At 46.6% G+C, this 22,953-nt stretch overlaps 1 protein-coding gene across 3 annotated transcripts in view; it reads right to left on the reverse strand.

Moving 5' to 3' along the window:
* Nucleotides 1–22,953, reverse strand: part of STPG2 (sperm tail PG-rich repeat containing 2) — a 1,447,347-nt gene that overhangs the window by 728,063 nt on the left and 696,331 nt on the right. For all 3 annotated transcript variants that reach the window (XM_069743604.1, XM_069743605.1, XM_069743603.1), the window contains one exon: nucleotides 18,033–18,198. In XM_069743604.1, the coding sequence (XP_069599705.1) occupies nucleotides 18,033–18,198 (166 nt within the window). The remainder of the gene's footprint in view (nucleotides 1–18,032; nucleotides 18,199–22,953) is intronic.

Consider the following 22,953-nt stretch of genomic DNA (forward strand, 5'->3'; position numbering starts at 1 on the left):
TTAAAGGTTTCCTTTGAAATTGGTTCAACTAAGCTTCGGCCTACACTCTGCTCCTCTCCTCCTCCTCCTGCTTCAACACGGGCTCTAACATCGCTAGTTTTTGCCCGCAAGTGCTAGCTGCACAGAGAAAAACACACGCCATTGTGTTAGTGGGGTTCAGCAACGCCAGCTGTTCCCCCAGTGTGTAGCCGGCAAAGTGTCCTGCAAACGCAACGCAGACACAAAGCTGCCTCCAGTGCAGGCTTCGGCCTACACTCATCTCCCCCTGCTTACCCTTTGCTCCAACACCACTAGTTGGGGCTCTAGGAAGACAATCTTTAATAGGCAAGGCAACGCATCCGGGTTCCAGCACCGCCAGCTGGTTCTCGGCAGTGTTCTTGTCACAGGTACTCCCTCGTGCCAAGCCTGGTTTCAGCACCGTCAGCTGTTTCCGGGTTGTGTCAACTTCACTGAGACGCCTATGCTTGCCCCGTCGTGGTGCGGTCGAGTTAGCCAACTCCAGGGTGCCTCCAGTTTAGGAGCTTCCTATGTGGGCTGCGTGAACTGGTAGTCAAGGCTGGTTCTGTAGTGCCAGTAGGCCCAGCTCCCCCTGTAGGACTGTTGGGGTTCGGTAACTGCGGCTGCCTCGCGGCCTAGCTGTTCTCTCCTCTCCTGTGGGCCTTGGGGTCCACCACCTGGTTCCAGCACCGTCAGCTGGTTCCGGGCCGAGCCTTTGGCTTAGGTGCCTCCTCCTGGGTATCCGAGTTCCGCCAACGCCAGGCGGTCCTTGGTAGTGCTTTTAAGCGCGGGCACCTACAGCTTAGTAACCGGGTTCCAGCACCGTCAGCTGGTCCTCGGTCGTGCCATTGGCTCTTGCACACTGGGGCAACGCATCCGGGTTCCAGCACCGCCAGCTGGTTCTCGGCAGTGTTTTTGTCACAGGTACTCCCTCGTGCCAAGCCTGGTTTCAGCACCGTCAGCTGTTTCCGGGTTGTGTCAAGCTCACTGAGACACCTATGCTTGCCTCGTCGTGGTGCGGTCGGGTTAGCCAACTCCAGGGTGCCTCCAGTTTAGGAGCTTCCTATGTGGGCTGCGTGAACTGGTAGTCAAGGCTGGTTCTGTAGTGCCAGTAGGCCCAGCTCCCCCTGTAGGACTGTTGGGGTTCGGTAACTGCGGCTGCCTCGCGGCCTAGCTGTTCTCTCCTCTCCTGTGGGCCTTGGGGTCCACCACCTGGTTCCAGCACCGTCAGCTGGTTCCGGGCCGAGCCTTTGGCTTAGGTGCCTCCTCCTGGGTATCCGAGTTCCGCCAACGCCAGGCGGTCCTTGGTAGTGCTTTTAAGCGCGGGCACCTACAGCTTAGTAACCGGGTTCCAGCACCGTCAGCTGGTCCTCGGTCGTGCCATTGGCTCTTGCACACTGGGGCAACGCATCCGGGTTCCAGCACCGCCAGCTGGTTCTCGGCAGTGTTTTTGTCACAGGTACTCCCTCGTGCCAAGCCTGGTTTCAGCACCGTCAGCTGTTTCCGGGTTGTGTCAAGCTCACTGAGACACCTATGCTTGCCTCGTCGTGGTGCGGTCGGGTTAGCCAACTCCAGGGTGCCTCCAGTTTAGGAGCTTCCTATGTGGGCTGCGTGAACTGGTAGTCAAGGCTGGTTCTGTAGTGCCAGTAGGCCCAGCTCCCCCTGTAGGACTGTTGGGGTTCGGTAACTGCGGCTGCCTCGCGGCCTAGCTGTTCTCTCCTCTCCTGTGGGCCTTGGGGTCCACCACCTGGTTCCAGCACCGTCAGCTGGTTCCGGGCCGAGCCTTTGGCTTAGGTGCCTCCTCCTGGGTATCCGAGTTCCGCCAACGCCAGGCGGTCCTTGGTAGTGCTTTTAAGCGCGGGCACCTACAGCTTAGTAACCGGGTTCCAGCACCGTCAGCTGGTCCTCGGTCGTGCCATTGGCTCTTGCACACTGGGGCAACGCATCCGGGTTCCAGCACCGCCAGCTGGTTCTCGGCAGTGTTTTTGTCACAGGTACTCCCTCGTGCCAAGCCTGGTTTCAGCACCGTCAGCTGTTTCCGGGTTGTGTCAAGCTCACTGAGACACCTATGCTTGCCTCGTCGTGGTGCGGTCGGGTTAGCCAACTCCAGGGTGCCTCCAGTTTAGGAGCTTCCTATGTGGGCTGCGTGAACTGGTAGTCAAGGCTGGTTCTGTAGTGCCAGTAGGCCCAGCTCCCCCTGTAGGACTGTTGGGGTTCGGTAACTGCGGCTGCCTCGCGGCCTAGCTGTTCTCTCCTCTCCTGTGGGCCTTGGGGTCCACCACCTGGTTCCAGCACCGTCAGCTGGTTCCGGGCCGAGCCTTTGGCTTAGGTGCCTCCTCCTGGGTATCCGAGTTCCGCCAACGCCAGGCGGTCCTTGGTAGTGCTTTTAAGCGCGGGCACCTACAGCTTAGTAACCGGGTTCCAGCACCGTCAGCTGGTCCTCGGTCGTGCCATTGGCTCTTGCACACTGGGGCAACGCATCCGGGTTCCAGCACCGCCAGCTGGTTCTCGGCAGTGTTCTTGTCACAGGTACTCCCTCGTGCCAAGCCTGGTTTCAGCACCGTCAGCTGTTTCCGGGTTGTGTCAACTTCACTGAGACGCCTATGCTTGCCCCGTCGTGGTGCGGTCGAGTTAGCCAACTCCAGGGTGCCTCCAGTTTAGGAGCTTCCTATGTGGGCTGCGTGAACTGGTAGTCAAGGCTGGTTATGTAGTGCCAGTAGGCCCAGCTCCCCCTGTAGGACTGTTGGGGTTCGGTAACTGCGGCTGCCTCGCGGCCTAGCTGTTCTCTCCTCTCCTGTGGGCCTTGGGGTCCACCACCTGGTTCCAGCACCGTCAGCTGGTTCCGGGCCGAGCCTTTGGCTTAGGTGCCTCCTCCTGGGTATCCGAGTTCCGCCAACGCCAGGCGGTCCTTGGTAGTGCTTTTAAGCGCGGGCACCTACAGCTTAGTAACCGGGTTCCAGCACCGTCAGCTGGTCCTCGGTCGTGCCATTGGCTCTTGCACACTGGGGCAACGCATCCGGGTTCCAGCACCGCCAGCTGGTTCTCGGCAGTGTTTTTGTCACAGGTACTCCCTCGTGCCAAGCCTGGTTTCAGCACCGTCAGCTGTTTCCGGGTTGTGTCAAGCTCACTGAGACACCTATGCTTGCCTCGTCGTGGTGCGGTCGAGTTAGCCAACTCCAGGGTGCCTCCAGTTTAGGAGCTTCCTATGTGGGCTGCGTGAACTGGTAGTCAAGGCTGGTTCTGTAGTGCCAGTAGGCCCAGCTCCCCCTGTAGGACTGTTGGGGTTCGGTAACTGCGGCTGCCTCGCGGCCTAGCTGTTCTCTCCTCTCCTGTGGGCCTTGGGGTCCACCACCTGGTTCCAGCACCGTCAGCTGGTTCCGGGCCGAGCCTTTGGCTTAGGTGCCTCCTCCTGGGTATCCGAGTTCCGCCAACGCCAGGCGGTCCTTGGTAGTGCTTTTAAGCGCGGGCACCTACAGCTTAGTAACCGGGTTCCAGCACCGTCAGCTGGTCCTCGGTCGTGCCATTGGCTCTTGCACACTGGGGCAACGCATCCGGGTTCCAGCACCGCCAGCTGGTTCTCGGCAGTGTTTTTGTCACAGGTACTCCCTCGTGCCAAGCCTGGTTTCAGCACCGTCAGCTGTTTCCGGGTTGTGTCAAGCTCACTGAGACACCTATGCTTGCCTCGTCGTGGTGCGGTCGGGTTAGCCAACTCCAGGGTGCCTCCAGTTTAGGAGCTTCCTATGTGGGCTGCGTGAACTGGTAGTCAAGGCTGGTTCTGTAGTGCCAGTAGGCCCAGCTCCCCCTGTAGGACTGTTGGGGTTCGGTAACTGCGGCTGCCTCGCGGCCTAGCTGTTCTCTCCTCTCCTGTGGGCCTTGGGGTCCACCACCTGGTTCCAGCACCGTCAGCTGGTTCCGGGCCGAGCCTTTGGCTTAGGTGCCTCCTCCTGGGTATCCGAGTTCCGCCAACGCCAGGCGGTCCTTGGTAGTGCTTTTAAGCGCGGGCACCTACAGCTTAGTAACCGGGTTCCAGCACCGTCAGCTGGTCCTCGGTCGTGCCATTGGCTCTTGCACACTGGGGCAACGCATCCGGGTTCCAGCACCGCCAGCTGGTTCTCGGCAGTGTTTTTGTCACAGGTACTCCCTCGTGCCAAGCCTGGTTTCAGCACCGTCAGCTGTTTCCGGGTTGTGTCAAGCTCACTGAGACACCTATGCTTGCCTCGTCGTGGTGCGGTCGGGTTAGCCAACTCCAGGGTGCCTCCAGTTTAGGAGCTTCCTATGTGGGCTGCGTGAACTGGTAGTCAAGGCTGGTTCTGTAGTGCCAGTAGGCCCAGCTCCCCCTGTAGGACTGTTGGGGTTCGGTAACTGCGGCTGCCTCGCGGCCTAGCTGTTCTCTCCTCTCCTGTGGGCCTTGGGGTCCACCACCTGGTTCCAGCACCGTCAGCTGGTTCCGGGCCGAGCCTTTGGCTTAGGTGCCTCCTCCTGGGTATCCGAGTTCCGCCAACGCCAGGCGGTCCTTGGTAGTGCTTTTAAGCGCGGGCACCTACAGCTTAGTAACCGGGTTCCAGCACCGTCAGCTGGTCCTCGGTCGTGCCATTGGCTCTTGCACACTGGGGCAACGCATCCGGGTTCCAGCACCGCCAGCTGGTTCTCGGCAGTGTTTTTGTCACAGGTACTCCCTCGTGCCAAGCCTGGTTTCAGCACCGTCAGCTGTTTCCGGGTTGTGTCAAGCTCACTGAGACACCTATGCTTGCCTCGTCGTGGTGCGGTCGGGTTAGCCAACTCCAGGGTGCCTCCAGTTTAGGAGCTTCCTATGTGGGCTGCGTGAACTGGTAGTCAAGGCTGGTTCTGTAGTGCCAGTAGGCCCAGCTCCCCCTGTAGGACTGTTGGGGTTCGGTAACTGCGGCTGCCTCGCGGCCTAGCTGTTCTCTCCTCTCCTGTGGGCCTTGGGGTCCACCACCTGGTTCCAGCACCGTCAGCTGGTTCCGGGCCGAGCCTTTGGCTTAGGTGCCTCCTCCTGGGTATCCGAGTTCCGCCAACGCCAGGCGGTCCTTGGTAGTGCTTTTAAGCGCGGGCACCTACAGCTTAGTAACCGGGTTCCAGCACCGTCAGCTGGTCCTCGGTCGTGCCATTGGCTCTTGCACACTGGGGCAACGCATCCGGGTTCCAGCACCGCCAGCTGGTTCTCGGCAGTGTTTTTGTCACAGGTACTCCCTCGTGCCAAGCCTGGTTTCAGCACCGTCAGCTGTTTCCGGGTTGTGTCAAGCTCACTGAGACACCTATGCTTGCCTCGTCGTGGTGCGGTCGGGTTAGCCAACTCCAGGGTGCCTCCAGTTTAGGAGCTTCCTATGTGGGCTGCGTGAACTGGTAGTCAAGGCTGGTTCTGTAGTGCCAGTAGGCCCAGCTCCCCCTGTAGGACTGTTGGGGTTCGGTAACTGCGGCTGCCTCGCGGCCTAGCTGTTCTCTCCTCTCCTGTGGGCCTTGGGGTCCACCACCTGGTTCCAGCACCGTCAGCTGGTTCCGGGCCGAGCCTTTGGCTTAGGTGCCTCCTCCTGGGTATCCGAGTTCCGCCAACGCCAGGCGGTCCTTGGTAGTGCTTTTAAGCGCGGGCACCTACAGCTTAGTAACCGGGTTCCAGCACCGTCAGCTGGTCCTCGGTCGTGCCATTGGCTCTTGCACACTGGGGCAACGCATCCGGGTTCCAGCACCGCCAGCTGGTTCTCGGCAGTGTTCTTGTCACAGGTACTCCCTCGTGCCAAGCCTGGTTTCAGCACCGTCAGCTGTTTCCGGGTTGTGTCAACTTCACTGAGACGCCTATGCTTGCCCCGTCGTGGTGCGGTCGAGTTAGCCAACTCCAGGGTGCCTCCAGTTTAGGAGCTTCCTATGTGGGCTGCGTGAACTGGTAGTCAAGGCTGGTTATGTAGTGCCAGTAGGCCCAGCTCCCCCTGTAGGACTGTTGGGGTTCGGTAACTGCGGCTGCCTCGCGGCCTAGCTGTTCTCTCCTCTCCTGTGGGCCTTGGGGTCCACCACCTGGTTCCAGCACCGTCAGCTGGTTCCGGGCCGAGCCTTTGGCTTAGGTGCCTCCTCCTGGGTATCCGAGTTCCGCCAACGCCAGGCGGTCCTTGGTAGTGCTTTTAAGCGCGGGCACCTACAGCTTAGTAACCGGGTTCCAGCACCGTCAGCTGGTCCTCGGTCGTGCCATTGGCTCTTGCACACTGGGGCAACGCATCCGGGTTCCAGCACCGCCAGCTGGTTCTCGGCAGTGTTTTTGTCACAGGTACTCCCTCGTGCCAAGCCTGGTTTCAGCACCGTCAGCTGTTTCCGGGTTGTGTCAAGCTCACTGAGACACCTATGCTTGCCTCGTCGTGGTGCGGTCGGGTTAGCCAACTCCAGGGTGCCTCCAGTTTAGGAGCTTCCTATGTGGGCTGCGTGAACTGGTAGTCAAGGCTGGTTCTGTAGTGCCAGTAGGCCCAGCTCCCCCTGTAGGACTGTTGGGGTTCGGTAACTGCGGCTGCCTCGCGGCCTAGCTGTTCTCTCCTCTCCTGTGGGCCTTGGGGTCCACCACCTGGTTCCAGCACCGTCAGCTGGTTCCGGGCCGAGCCTTTGGCTTAGGTGCCTCCTCCTGGGTATCCGAGTTCCGCCAACGCCAGGCGGTCCTTGGTAGTGCTTTTAAGCGCGGGCACCTACAGCTTAGTAACCGGGTTCCAGCACCGTCAGCTGGTCCTCGGTCGTGCCATTGGCTCTTGCACACTGGGGCAACGCATCCGGGTTCCAGCACCGCCAGCTGGTTCTCGGCAGTGTTTTTGTCACAGGTACTCCCTCGTGCCAAGCCTGGTTTCAGCACCGTCAGCTGTTTCCGGGTTGTGTCAAGCTCACTGAGACACCTATGCTTGCCTCGTCGTGGTGCGGTCGGGTTAGCCAACTCCAGGGTGCCTCCAGTTTAGGAGCTTCCTATGTGGGCTGCGTGAACTGGTAGTCAAGGCTGGTTCTGTAGTGCCAGTAGGCCCAGCTCCCCCTGTAGGACTGTTGGGGTTCGGTAACTGCGGCTGCCTCGCGGCCTAGCTGTTCTCTCCTCTCCTGTGGACCTTCGGGTCCACCACCTGGTTCCAGCACCGTCAGCTGGTTCCGGGCCGAGCCTTTGGCTTAGGTGCCTCCTCCTGGGTATCCGAGTTCCGCCAACGCCAGGCGGTCCTTGGTAGTGCTTTTAAGCGCGGGCACCTACAGCTTAGTAACCGGGTTCCAGCACCGTCAGCTGGTCCTCGGTCGTGCCATTGGCTCTTGCACACTGGGGCAACGCATCCGGGTTCCAGCACCGCCAGCTGGTTCTCGGCAGTGTTTTTGTCACAGGTACTCCCTCGTGCCAAGCCTGGTTTCAGCACCGTCAGCTGTTTCCGGGTTGTGTCAAGCTCACTGAGACACCTATGCTTGCCTCGTCGTGGTGCGGTCGGGTTAGCCAACTCCAGGGTGCCTCCAGTTTAGGAGCTTCCTATGTGGGCTGCGTGAACTGGTAGTCAAGGCTGGTTCTGTAGTGCCAGTAGGCCCAGCTCCCCCTGTAGGACTGTTGGGGTTCGGTAACTGCGGCTGCCTCGCGGCCTAGCTGTTCTCTCCTCTCCTGTGGGCCTTGGGGTCCACCACCTGGTTCCAGCACCGTCAGCTGGTTCCGGGCCGAGCCTTTGGCTTAGGTGCCTCCTCCTGGGTATCCGAGTTCCGCCAACGCCAGGCGGTCCTTGGTAGTGCTTTTAAGCGCGGGCACCTACAGCTTAGTAACCGGGTTCCAGCACCGTCAGCTGGTCCTCGGTCGTGCCATTGGCTCTTGCACACTGGGGCAACGCATCCGGGTTCCAGCACCGCCAGCTGGTTCTCGGCAGTGTTCTTGTCACAGGTACTCCCTCGTGCCAAGCCTGGTTTCAGCACCGTCAGCTGTTTCCGGGTTGTGTCAACTTCACTGAGACGCCTATGCTTGCCCCGTCGTGGTGCGGTCGAGTTAGCCAACTCCAGGGTGCCTCCAGTTTAGGAGCTTCCTATGTGGGCTGCGTGAACTGGTAGTCAAGGCTGGTTATGTAGTGCCAGTAGGCCCAGCTCCCCCTGTAGGACTGTTGGGGTTCGGTAACTGCGGCTGCCTCGCGGCCTAGCTGTTCTCTCCTCTCCTGTGGGCCTTCGGGTCCACCACCTGGTTCCAGCACCGTCAGCTGGTTCTCGGCAGTGTCTTTTGCTCTTGTACCTTCTGCTCCCCATCCTGGTTCCAGTACCGTCAGCTGGTTCCGGGCAGAGCCTTTGGCTTAGGTGCCTCCTTCTGGGTATCCAAGTTCCACCAACGTCAGGTGGTCCTTGGTAGTGCTTTCAGGCACGGGTACCTCCTGCTTAGTAACCGGGTTCCAGTAACGTCAGCTGGTCCTCGGTAGTTCCATTGGCTCTTGGACCTTCGGCTACCCATCCGGGTTCCAGTACCGTCAGCTGGTTCTCGGCAGTGTCTTTTGCTCTTGTACCTTCTGCTCCCCATCCTGGTTCCAGTAACGTCAGCTGGTTCCGGGCAGAGCCTTTGGCTTAGGTGCCTCCTTCTGGGTATCCGAGTTCCGTCAACGTCAGGCGGTCCTTGGTAGTGCTTTTTAGCACGGGTACCTCCTGCTTAGTAACCGGGTTCCAGTAACGTCAGCTGGTCCTCGGTAGTTCCATAGGCTCTTGAACCTTCGGGTAGCCATCCGAGTTCCAGTTCCATCAGCTGGTTCTTGGCATTTTCTCAGCCTTCTTGTACCTTCTGCTACATTTCCAAGTTGAAGACCCTAACGTCGACGACCCGGAAGACCACCACGATGACGACGACACGGAAGACCACCCCGATGACGACGACGACGACGGCGGAGATGACGACACTGGAGACGACGACCCTGGAGACGACAACATGGAAGACCGAGAAGCAGAAGAACAAGAGGCTGCAGAACAAAGAGCAGAAGAACATTAAGCATAAGACTTAATATCAGAGCAAAAGATATTATCTAAATTATATGCAGAAGAAGACTAAGCAGTGTATGGGGGTGAGTCCGTTCCTCCTCGTGGTGCCCCTGGATAAAGCCTGATGCTGCAGGCCAAACTGAACGCGGACAAATGTAACTTTTGTGACTGGCAGAACGGAAGGTGTAATCTTCAAACTTTTATAGATAACAACTACGGGAATGCCTGTCACAAATGAGAATATGATGAAGAAGTAGAATAGGAAGAATAATAACAGTGGAATAAAAAGAATATGTAGAATAAGAAGAATAATAATAGTTGAATAAAATGAATATGAAGAATGTAATAAAAAAAAAAAAATAGGTAGAAGATGAAGAAGAAGATGAATAAGGTGAAGAAGTTGATGTCAAAGATGCTGATGATGATGAAGATGAAAGTGTGGGAAAAGAAAAAAAAAAAGAAAAAAAAGAAGGGGAAGGGCGTGGAATAGTGAAACATCAATATCTGACAAAATAAAAAAAAAATTTACATAGTCAATATCTTTGTCACTCCGAACGTCTTAAAAAAAAACAAAAAACATGCTATTCTATTTGATTGGGATAAACCTCTATGACTTTAATGTCTCCGCCACCTCCCCAAATACATCCGGCATTATTCTTAGTTGTTTTCCTTCATGTAGAATGAACCTACAAGGAAAGAAAGGGTTTATTTTAATTCCGATATTTTGGTCCCATTGACTTGCATTGGGATCGGGTATCGGTATCGGCGATATCCGATATTTTTTGAATATCGGCCGATCCAAACCGATACCGATACTTTCCGATATCGGAAGGTATCGCTCAACACTACTTATAATATTACCTTCTTCATTTTTTAGGGGTGGTCTAGTTATACAGATTTTTATGGGTCATTAGATTGCTATACACAACATTAATTTATTTCCCCTTCTACTCTTTACCATGATTATTCCCACTGAGAGGACGTGACACTTTTTTGACTGCAATTTACTCACTTACAGCACTTTAAACATTTGTGATTGTGGTTCACATATGCTGTAATTTACACATGACAGCTATATCACATACTTGTATGTTATAGTCAACATCATTTTTGTGGCTTTGCCCTTCATTTCTCATTAATTTCTCATCAATTTATGTAACATTTTTTGTTACTTTTAGATTATAGTCATATACTATACATATATGCTTACTTTTTTCCTTATTTTTGCCTTTTTCACCTCATAATGATTTTTTTTATATCTCTTGACACTTTATGATTTTAAGTTGATTCACATAATTTATGTATATTTAGTATTGCAGCACTTTACAGTATTAGGGATGATTGTTTGTGTATGCTGTTATTCAAACTTCATTAAGGGTGGTTTCACATTTCCTTTTTTTTTGCGTTTTTGCGGCAAAAAACGCAAAAAAACGCATGCGTTTTTTTCCCTATATTTAACATTAAAAACACATGCATTTTTTTGTATGTGTTTTGACGCGTTTTTGCAACGCATGCGTTTTTTTCTGCATGCATTGTGTTGCAGAAATGCAACATGTAGTATCTTTAGCGGCGTTTTTTTTGCTGTGAAAAAACGCATTGCTGTCTATCTAAACGCATGTGTTTTTAACCACATGCGTTTGCATGCGTTAAAAACGCATGCGTTTTTTTTTTAAAAAAAACATAAAAACACACTGATAAACCACCCCACACCATAAAATTGATAAAGGGATCCTACCCCTAACCCTATTCCTAACCCTACCCCTAACCCTAACCCTTACCCTACCCCTAACCCTACCCCTAACGCTAACCCTACCCCTACCCCTAACCCTAATCCCTTTAAGGGTAGGGTTATGGGTAGGGTTAGGGGTAGGGTTAGGGGTAGGGTTAGGGTTAGGGTTAGGGTTAGGATCCCTTTAGGGTTAGGGTTAGGGTTAGGATCCCTTTAGGGTTAGGGTTATGCAAAAACGCATGCGTCAAAAAAGCGCAGCGTTTGCACGCGTTTACATGCGTTTTTTCACCATGCGTTTTTTTTAAAACGCATGCGTTTTGAAACGCAAGTGTAAAACCAGCCTAACACATATGTATGATATGTTTTGAGATTATCGCCGAACATTTAGATTGAGGCCCTTTATCTTACACCTCTTTTTAATGCCCCCACATCCATATACCGCTCTTTTTTTTATCAATTGTAACATATATCCATTGCTCTACGTTCCTTGCTTCAGCCATGAACGCATACGCAGGTTTGTCTCCTGCTAGGATCTTCGGCTCGGCCGGGCGCTTTGTATTGACACATGCTTGCGTCGCTGAGGAAACAGTTTCCCTGATGAAACCATGTGCTTCGATCCACTATCCTGGTGGGTAGAAGTTACCCACAGGGCAGAACGCAAGCCGTGCATGCTCCGTTCTGCAGTTGGCAACACCTCCCACTTCCTATTGGACCATGTTCTAAGTTCCTGTCCTTCCTTTCTTTTTCACCTGAGTTGTACATATATATTACTTAGCTCTCATCTATCAATCTTCCATTCATATGACTCTATCCTTGGTTCATCAGAAGCCCTCTGATAGTTGCATCCTCCACACACATTTGTGACATATTACATCATTGGTCCTAATAAAGTCAGATGCATTCATGTTTACCATTGGTTCACTTGATGCATGTATCAAGCTAGTCTATAGGTGATTTTTTTATTGTTTCCTCCATAAATACCCACACTTTGCCCTTAGTTAGATTCACCCCCTGATGAAGCTTAGGTGAAACGTGCATTGGGACTGGGTAACCACACTATAAATAACCCTATTAGGGTGCAACACTTGATGGAATTATTGTGCTTGCTTTTTTGTCTTTCTCCATTGTGCATAATATTCTCTTTGTAAAAACTAAGGATTTATGTTTACACACTTGTTCCTGTGCATCTTGGACATTTTTTTTTACTGTATTTATGTATAGTTGTGGCCCCACTTTGGATACTCTGCATTTATTTACATTTTTATTGTCTTTGTATTGTTTTAATATTTTCAATAATTCATTCATTAATTAACTTATCAGTACTGTAAAGGTAACGTCACACTAAGCGACACTGCAGCGATATAGACAACGATGCCGATCGCTGCAGCGTCGCTGTTTAGGTAGATAGGAGACGTCAAACACTGTTACAGCAGAACGATGCAGGAGCGATCCAGTGACGTACTTATCGTTCTCGCTGGTTGTTCGCTCCACGGAAAAACATTGCAGGCATCGTTGCTTTTGCTGTCAAACAGGATGAATCACGCCGACCTGACAACCAAATAAAGTTCCGGACTTTCAGCGACGACCAGCGATGTCACAGCGGGATCCTGATTGCTGCTGTGTGTCAAACACAACGAGATCGCCATCCAGGACGCTGCAACGTCACGGATCGTTGTCGTTCTCGTTGGTAAGTTGCTTAATGTGACGGTACCTTTAGCTCAGGTGCAATTTTGCATTTTTAGTAGCTCTTGGGCTGCAAAGGGCCCATATATTTTTCTTGTACAGGGACCCTTTTCTGTCGGCCAGTGTTTTAACTTACCAGGATCCTATAAGTTATACACAGATAGATGATTTGTGTATGACCACTGGGTGTCCCATCATTGTGACTTTGCTGATCACTAGAATGGGGGTGCCTCTATGTTTAAACATAAAGGGGGTCAAATACTTCTGGTCTACTCAAAGTCTACAGAAGAGAAACTTTGATTATTCCATAATTAACTCATAAAAAATAATACATTAAATAATTTGGGCTGACTCACTAAGGTTTTTGATAACCTCTATTAATGCCTATTTAGTAAGGGTTTGACAGATATAAGGGTATGACAAATATAACCCCTATTAATCACTACAGAGAAGTAGCAGTGTGGCTCTGAGAGCATTGTGCCCAATTGTCTTCTGTGTCTCAGCTTTTTCTGGAGGCCGGAGAATTTGTGATTATATCTAGGCTCAGATGATATAACTTTGTTGTGTGCCTGATCTGAAATAACTTTTTAGACTCACCAGGTGAGGAGGATCCTCTTAGCCTCAGGTTCAGGTGAGCACACGGACCCTTGGTACTGATGCAGGAGGCAGAAAGGCATGTAGGCACTTGACATGCTCAGGAATCTCAGGAGCAGCAGGCCGGATGAAATGGAACACAGCATCGAAGGAAGCAAGTAAAGTAGTAAAGTACAGTATCCACAGAAGGTTGAGCACACTAAACATAGAGATTTAAAATCTTAAACCCAAGACAAAGGTTTGTGTCTTAATGAGCCTTAAATAGGTTTAGGGAGCTGATGTCATTGATTAACACTGGGCAACTTGCAAAACTCACCGTGGAGTACAACTGAGGGCAGCGGACCTGGAGTAGGAAGCGGAGACTGGGACATCCGGGACAGGTGTGCAACATACCTACAGTTATCATACATGCATGGTGTGTCATCACTCCTTCAGTGAGCTATGCATTACTCAGTAGTGAGTAGATTTTTATCACCTTACATCACCTGCATTGTTAGATTTTTTGTTTTATTTTCTTTTATTCACCTGTAAGCTCAAAGCCTAATCCTTTCTCTTAGCTGTATTTGTAACAAAGGGAAAATACAGCAGGTATCCTTAGTAGATCTGTATTTGTATATAGCATACTTCAGAGCTTGCTATTAATACACATTCAATAGTCTTTACAGAAAATTATATAATTGGATTCATCATTTAAAATGACACAGTACATTTGTTTGCTTAGATCACAGCTAGCGTATGCCTGAATTCTACCAATTTGGCTAATTTCGATGAAATAAGCTACCTGTTGTTTTTACTTCATTCCACCGCTGTGTGTATGAAAGCAATTCTCCTGCAAATGACACAAACTGGACTTGGCGTATGGAAAAGGACATTACTCGGAAAGAAGGTTTCCAATGAAATGCTTTTTGAAATGTTCCCTGCAGTGATGCTGTTTGTTAAAAGCCTCAAAGATTGTGGAAAGAAATTCACGAGAAAAGATTATTTTCATAAAGGCATTGGATTTAGTGCTTCATTTTAAAACTTCTCTGAAACTGATGTCTTCAAGGAAATGGCTGATACATGCACAAAACAATGAGAATTAAATTAAGCAAAGTAATTTGTCCTTGAAGTGGATAAACATATTGAAATGCCACAAACAGAGAACTTGAATTCTGTCAGACTTGTACCTTTTGTGAAAAGTAGTGTTCTGTCCAAGGTATGAAGCAATAATGCTTCCATCAGAAAAGCAACTTCTGAACAATGTTAACTCTTTATTTCATTACTAAACTCTTGTTTTCATCTCACTTTAATTGGTGACCTATCCTTAAAGGGATTGTCTAGTCATACGATATTTATGGCCTATTTAAAAGTCATCCGGCTAGCCACCAATGAACCGTTATTAGCTCCAGTGGTGGCTAGATGTACATATTGTACTGTGCAGCTTCATTTAATGTGTAGTTACTGCTGCCGAGTACTGCAGATCAGCTCCTATTCTCTAATAAGCCAATCTACTCTTCTGAAGCAATGTCTATTCTATGGAGAATAAACAGAAAACCCCTTCCAGAAAGAAATGACAATGAAGCCAAATTAGCGCGTAATGAGGAAGCTGACTAATAAAGTAGAGCATCAATGGCAAGCTGAAAGGTTTACTTTCCCTTCAGAGAATCTGCTCATAACCATAAACCACAGGTTGCTTATTTCAGAATGGTAATAAAAATTCATATTCATTTTTACTGCAAGCTCCGTACAAAGGCTCTAGTATGACTGTCAGCATTACCAGTTCAAATTATGCATGAGCATGCTTGGTAAAAAAAAAGTTGTAAAAATTACAGGAATCTGTCATAAAGAGCATGCTCCTTTTCATGCTATAATGTATACAGGATTATTGGCTCCATATAAGGTCTAATTCAGACATCTTTTTGTTTCACGTCTGAAAAAATTTGTGACCAGATGGATAAAAAATACAGTACGTGGAGAAAAAATATAGTTTTTCTACCTACTCCTTTCAGACAGTCCTTAAAAATCGGACTCCACTCAGATCGCATCCAAATGCTGTCCGATTTTTTCTTGAACCCATAGACTTGTGTTAAGCTGATTAAGATCTGACCCTGGGATCAAAATTGGAAATGTCTCTGTGATTTTCGGCAGACCTCTCAGTCATCCAAAAATTCACAGACATGTGAGACGTCCTATAGTCTAATACAAGTAGTTAAACAAATGGATATCTGAATGAGTCTTAACTCCGAAATTCCATCTGTACATGTAAAAAAGAAAAGCTTTCAGATCTTTATGGACTCTGCTTTTGTAGAATATGTAATTTAGCAGCTTTACTTACGAGCTAACAGCTGATTGACCTGTCATGTGTACATCCATATAACAGTCAACATGATTTGTGAACGCTGTCAGTGAAGCTTTCGACTACAGCTGCATTTACATTGAAAGATAGTCGTGAACGAGCATTCTTAAAAACGTTTCTCGATAATCTTTTGGTGTTTACAGGCTGCCGATCACCCATTGAGTTAGCAAAACGTTTATCAGGTGAAATAATCATTTTCTCAGCATTAAAGAACATTGTTCCCAGCAGTGCATCAGCCTGCGTAAACAGGACTCACGCTACCAAGAAACATAGCAACCAATGCACACTGAGTAATCTATAACTGGTTATTAAGTGTGCATCATTTACTTTGGCCTGCCTTTGGTTTAAAAAGTCCATGAAACAACTGCTGATCAGGGAAGGTCCTATTGTTAGTATGTGTAAAAGGTACCCTAGACTCAGGAGATGTCACCAACAGCTCAATATAAGCTTTACAACAAGATCTGATTTAATGTTATCCTCCCATTAGAATATACTGCAATAGAACAATGATTTTAACAATAAATTGAAAAAAGAGACAGTATTCAAAGAGGTTGTATCATCAAGACAACTCCATTTTGTACAGTCCCTAGCCCAATAATAATGATTAGCTGCAGGAAACCATGGGAGAGAGGCTGGCACTGTCATGATCTGTACTTTTTCCCTGTCCTGTATTTGAATAATATGCCATTTGATGTATGTAACTGTTCTCTGGTTTCTATTAGCTGTAATTTATGTATTCTCTTGTGCTGGGAGTTCACCTGTAACAATATGTCTCCTTCCCCCAATACCTGCAGCCCTAAGCTCTAATGTAATTAAGCTTTGTCAACATTACTAGTGGAGGAATAGCCATTCTTCCTCACAGCAGGTGGCTAGTCAAATGTACATATTACATAGACTGCCTGGAGCCCACCAGTCTAGAATCTTCTGGTGGACCCAACCATTGAATAGAAGGTGTAACCCCTACCCCTTCATGGGCGGATCCCAGGAGCTCAGACAATCCATTCTTATTTTGAGATCAGATGTGAGTTGATCCTTGAAGGAGAAGGAGTGGGGATTCTTAGCTGAGGCAAGACCCCATGTCCATCTGGGACTGCGGAAGCGAACGGGGCGAGACTTGAGCTGAGAACATATCTCGTCGTTCGTGAGATTGTTTTGGGATCCCTTGGACTAATTGTGGACTATTGCTTTGTTAGCTGGCACAAGGCTTATCGGGAGGTGCCCCTGAACCTGTTCCATTGGACTAATTGTGGACTCTGTAGATCTACCTGCATGTGTTGTCCCAGCGTTCTTGATAATAAATCTGTTGAATCATCCCTCGGCCTGTTGTCCCTTCTTGCTCTGCCGTACACCCCGTCACAGGCACATACACACAATAAAAGCCTATTATTTATGAACTCGCCGAGTGCTGCTGATATAAAACTACTTTTTACAACAGTTCTGTTGTCACAGGGATACTGCAACAGAGTGGGGTCAGATGATCGCAGCGTCTTGTGACACATACATCTGCAGTAGTTAGAACGGCTTCACTGTCCTATTAGAAGTTTTTACTTTTTTTGCTCTGGTGCTGTAAAGGTTAAACTGATTAGTGGGACTCCTGGTGATTTCTGTCTTTAGTTTTATCAGCTGTTCTGAGTTCATTCCTCCCAGCAGATATAACCTTCGTCCTTGCTTATAACCTGGCCAGTGATAGCTACCACCACGTAGGTTGGAGTTGAAGGAGAGAATTCAGTGTTTGCAGTAGGCAGTTGGAGAGTTTTTCTGGAAATTGCTGCGTGGAGTTAGTTTGCATGTTTATCCTTATCCTCTCCCATTTGGTTTCTCCCTTCCTATTCCTCCCCTGTTATCAGCTCTGTTGTTTTGTGACTGTATTAGTAGTGTATTTGTATGATTGTAATTTTCATTTAACCCTGTCTGTTTATGTCTGTATGTCTGGTTAGTGTTTTCCTATACACATCGGCCTCACACCACCCTGGATGGGGGAGGAAACAGATAAGGGTAAGATAGGAGCATAGCAAGGTACGAGACCCCAGTATCTCCATCATCCAGGGTAACCTGGGGGACAGGGATAGCCTAGGGCATTTCTAGTTTGAGGGATCCAGTAGGTGCCCATAGACCCTTGTCACTAAGTGACGTCTGCTCATTGAAAATATAGTGGAGCATATGCCCAATTTCAGCACACTGACATAATGGTTGCCGTGGGGACACACTCCATTTAATGATAGCATTGTATTCATTATGCATATATGCGAATAGTCTAATACCAGTCTGCCAATAGGTCATTACATTCTTCCTAGAAATGAAAGGTGAACATTTCTCATTGGATGTGATGGGATTAAGTAAGTTTCAAAACAAAATTTGTAGCATATTATCAATATAAAGGCTGGAAATGTTGGCAATTCCTACAACGACAAGTTTACTTGATTTTTTTAATTTCACTAGTCAGTAAAAAACTTCCCTGAACTTTGTAAGTTTATATATTAACTGTCCAAATGGAATTTTGTCAGTCTTAGGCCTTAGCTACCACATGACACCCATAATGAGGTCTCTTATTTCCTTTCCATTTTAAAAAGGGTTATACATTACATGTCAGATTTGATACTGTCTTCACACCAAGAATATGAGTCCTCATGCAAATATGACACAAGAAATAAAGAATAACCATTCTACATGGATAAACATTTTTCATGAACAGCAAAACTAGATCTTCGCCAAAGCATGCACTTGAACACTGGAAATAAAATGCCTTACCTGGCACCTGAAAATCATTCTGAGGAGTGAAATTTCTTGGGACCACGCTTAAGAAAGAAGCTTGTTTTCTTTTAGCTTCGATTGTCCTCGTTGGACTGTAACTCTGTTTACCATGAATTTTTTCGTAGGATTCAGATACATTATAAGAGCCAGGCGGTGGTATATCCTAAAATACAAATAATACACATTACAATTTCAATTTAAATAAAAATCAACAGGAAATATTTCTGAAAAGTTTAAGATATTGAGATAAGGGTTTATTTAACCTTATACATTTTAGCTCTTTTTTCCAGTGTTCAGTGCTTAACCAGAATAAAAGTCTTAAATTATGTATAAAACATTAATTGCCTGGATTCCTGAATGACATCAAATCTAATCTAAGTATTTCATTACAAAGTGTATGTATTCTGACATGATTCTTAATAATCGTATAGGAAATGTTTTAGTTTTGACCTTAATGACTGAAAATACTATATGAGTTGTCACACTTTTGCTTAATGACTAAGAGGTTACATTATAGGATGCCATTACTCAGTGAATATATGACACACATACTCAATTTGTTCACAGTATGAAGTACAGCAGTTTCCAGAAGACATTATTATCTTAATTACAATACATTTTTTAAGACACTAGAGACAAATTAATTGTTTCTTTGTGAATCAAATTTGTGCTGAATTCTTGGAAATTCATAGGTATTGGTGAATTTCAACAATAATTCAATTATCGTGAATCTACAAAAACATGTCAGCCACCATTTTACACATGTCAGAAGATTGCATCAGCAAGTAAAGGCTCACATGACTTCATAATTCTATACAGATATCATATCATAGAATCATAGAATCTGATCTGTATCTTCTTCCTTTCAGTTAAATTCTATTGTTTCTCATGTTTCCACGTGCAAATGAGAATAATGATGGTCCCTCTATACTGTGACATCCCTTGAGATATTTGTAGACAGCTATTAAGTTTCCTCTTTTCCTTCTTTTTTGCAATCTAAACATTCCCAGCTCTTTTAACCATTCTTCATAGGACATAGTTTGCAGTCTGCTCACGACCCTGGTAGCTCTTCTCTGAACCTACTCCAGTTTTCAATGTTTTTTTTTAAATGTGTATGCCAAAAGAGGTCTGACTATGGAGGCGTAGAAGAAGATAATTACGTGATCTAGACTCTATGCTTCTCTTAATACATCCCAGAATTGTGTTTGCCTTTTTTGCTGCTGCAACATGCTGTTGCCTCATGTGCAATCTGTGATCTATTAGTATACCTAAGTCTTCACACATGCTGTTGTGTAGTTCCATTACTTTCCATTCTGTATACGTAATTTTCTTTTTTCTTGCCCAGGTGAAAAATCTTGCATTTCTCCCTGTTAAATATCATTTTACTAGGCGCAGCCCATTGTTTAAGCTTATCTAGATCCCTCTGAATCCTTTGTCTTCTCTAGAGTTAGCTTTATGTCCTAGCTTTGCATCGTTTGAAAATTTGATTTGTTTACCTTTAGAGCCTTATCTAAAACATTTATAAAAATGTTGAACAACACTGGAGCCTTGACAGAGCCTTGTGATACCCCATTTTAAACACTCTTCAAATTGGATATACAATCATTTATTACCACTATTTGAGTGCGATCACTGAGCCAGTTATGTATACACCTAACCATAGTTTTGTCAATCCCATACCTGGTCATTGTTTCAATAAGAATAGTGTGAGATACTTTTTCAAATGCTTTACTGAAGTCAAGATATACTATGCCTACCGCATTTCCTTGATCTACCCAGTCAGTGATTCAATCATAGAAGGAAATTAAATTAGACTTGAATAACTTGTTTACTACAAACCCATGCTGGCTCTGGTTAATTACTGTACTTTTATCTAAGTACTTACATACACTCTCTTTAATAATTTGTTAAATGATCTTTCCTAGTATACAAGAAGAAAAAGTTTTTTTCACCTCCAGGAGCAAAACAGTAACAATTTTGTGACATGACAAGATAACATATTTAACATATGTTAAATAGTTGCAAGTCAAATTTTTGCATTAGATAGCCAAGATGATTCTTTATAAAATGATGGAAGTCATGTGCACCTCTGCTTTTTGGCTTTGCTCCCAGTTGGGCAAAGCATACTGCACAAGCGCAAGATGCGATTTGTCTGCACAGGTGCGAGACATCTAACGGCAATGAGCATTACACAGAAAGCATCATCCACATCAAGGATGGTGAGCAGCAGCTGTGGGGTGGAGAGGACAAAAGCCACGCCCATCAGACCAGACAGACCAGATCAGCATACACTGCAGGAGAAATCCAAAAAGATTTTCAGAAGTGCAGATGCTGAGTAAGATGATATTTTTAGCTGCTTTAAGGCTTCCACCATTGCAAAAGGACTGAACATCAAAGATGTGCATGGCAAGCAAGAAGAAAGCCACATCACTCTAAAAAAGAACATTGCTACCCAACTGCAGTTTGGTAAATATCAAATGAATAAGACATAATGCTATTAAAACAATGTTTTGTGAATGGATGAGAACAAAACAGAGCTTTTTGGTTTAAATGAGAATTATGTTTGGAGAAAGAAAGACACTGCATTACAGCATTAAAACTTTTACCGTCTATCAAGCATGGTGGTGGTAGTATCATGGCTTGGGACTGTTTTGATGCATTTGGACCAAGAAGGCTTGCCATCATTGATGAAACAATGAATTATGAATTCTAAACGAAAATGTCAGGATATCTGCCCATGATCTAAAAGTCAAGTGAACATCATTCATGCAGCAAAATAATGACCCAAGCAAAGTCATTCTACAAAAGAATGATTAACCCCTTAGTGACAGAGCCAATTTGGTACTTAATGACTGAGCCAATTTTTACAATTCTGACCACTGTCACTTTATGAGGTTATAACTCTGGAACGCTTTAATGGATACCACTGATTATGAAATTATTTTTTTGTGACATATTGTACTTCATGTTAGTGGTAACATTTCTTCGAGATTACTAGTGATTATTTATGACAAAAACGGAAATATGGCAAAAAAAATTTAAATTTTGCAATTTTCAAACTTTGTATTTTTATGCCCTTAAATCAGAGAGATATGTCACGAAAAATAGTTAATAAATAACATTTCCCACATGTCTACTTTACATCAGCACAATTTTTGGAAAAAAATTTTTTTTTTGTTAGGGAGTTATAAGGGTTAAAAGTTGACCAGCAATTTCTCATTTTTACAACACCATTTTTTTTAGTGACCCAATCACATTTTAAGTCATTTTGAGGGGTCTATATGATAGAAAATAACCAAGTGTGACACCATTCTAAAAACTGCACCCCTAAAGGTGCTCAAAACCACATTCAAGAAGTTTATTAACCCTTTACGTGCTTCACAGGAATTGAAACAATGTGGAAGGGAAAAATGAACATTTAACTTTTTTTTGCAAACATTTTAATAAAGAACCATTTTTTTATTTTCACAAGTGTAAAAACAGAAATTTAACAAAAAATGTTGTTGTGTAATTTCTCCTGAATACGCCGATACCCCATATGTGGGGGTAAACCACTGTTTGGGAGCACCGCAGAGCTTGGAAGTGAAGGAGCCCTGTTTGACTTTTTCAATGCAGAATTGGCTGGAATTGAGATTGGATGCCATGTCACGTTTAGAGTACCCCTGATGTGCCTAAACAGTGGAAACCCCCCACAAGTGACACCATTTTGAAAACTAGACCCCTTAAGGAACTTATCTAGATGTGTGGTGAGCACTTTGAACCCCCAAGTGCTTCACAGAAGATTATAACGTAGAGCCGTGAAAATAAAAAATCGCATTTGTTTACACAAAAATGATTTTTCGCCCACAAATTTTTATTTTCACAAGGGTAACAGGAGAAATTAGACCACAAAAGTTGTTGGGCAGTTTCTCCTGAGTACGTCGATACCCCATATGAGGGGGTAAACCACTGTTTGGGCGCACCGCAGAGCTTGGAAGAGAAGGAATGCCGTTTTACTTTTTCAATGTAGAATTGGCTGGAATTGTGATCGGACGCCATGTTGCGTTTGGAGAGCCCCTGATGTACCTAACCAGCAGAAACCCCCCACAAGTGACACCATTAGGAAACTAGACCCCTTAAGGAACTTATCTAAATGTGTGGTGAGCACTTTTAACCCCCAGGTGCTTCACAGAAGTTTATAATATAGAGCCGTAAAAATTTAAAAAAAAATAGCATTTTTTCTACAAAAATGATCTTTTTGCCCCCAAATTTTTATTTTCACAAGGGTAACAGGAGAAATTAGACTACAAAAGTTGTTGTCCAATTTCTCCTGAGTATGTCGATACCCCATATGTGGGGGTAAACTACTGTTTGGGCACACCACAAAGCTTGGAAGAGAAGGAGTGCTATTTTACTTTTCAATGTAGAATTGGCTGGAATTGAGATCGGATGCCATGTCGCGTTTGGAGAGCCCCTTATGTGCCTAAACAGTAGAAACCCCCACAAGTGACCCCATTTTGGAAACGAGATCCCTGATGGAACTTATCTAGTTGTGTGTTGAGAACTTTGAATGCCCAAGTGCTTCACAGAAGTTTAAAATGCAGAGTCGTGAAAATAAAAAATATTTTTTTTTTCAACAAAAAAGATTTTTTTAGCCCCCAAATTTTTATTTTCACAAGGGTAACAAGAGAAATTGGACCCAAAAAGTTGTTGTACAATTGTTCCTGAGTATGCTGGTACCCCATATGTGGGGGTAAACCACTGTTTGGGCGCACGGCAGAGTTCGGGGGGGAAGGAGCGCCGTTTTGGAATGCAGACTTTGATAGAATGGTCTGCGGGCATTATGTTGGGTTTGCAGAGCCCGTGATGTACCTAAACAGTAGAAACCCCCACAAGTGACCCCATTTTGGAAACTAGACCCCCCAGGGAACATATCTAG

The sequence above is a fragment of the Ranitomeya imitator genome, chromosome 1, assembly GCF_032444005.1.
Source record: "Ranitomeya imitator isolate aRanImi1 chromosome 1, aRanImi1.pri, whole genome shotgun sequence".
In the NCBI taxonomy this organism is placed as follows: Eukaryota; Metazoa; Chordata; class Amphibia; order Anura; family Dendrobatidae; genus Ranitomeya; species Ranitomeya imitator.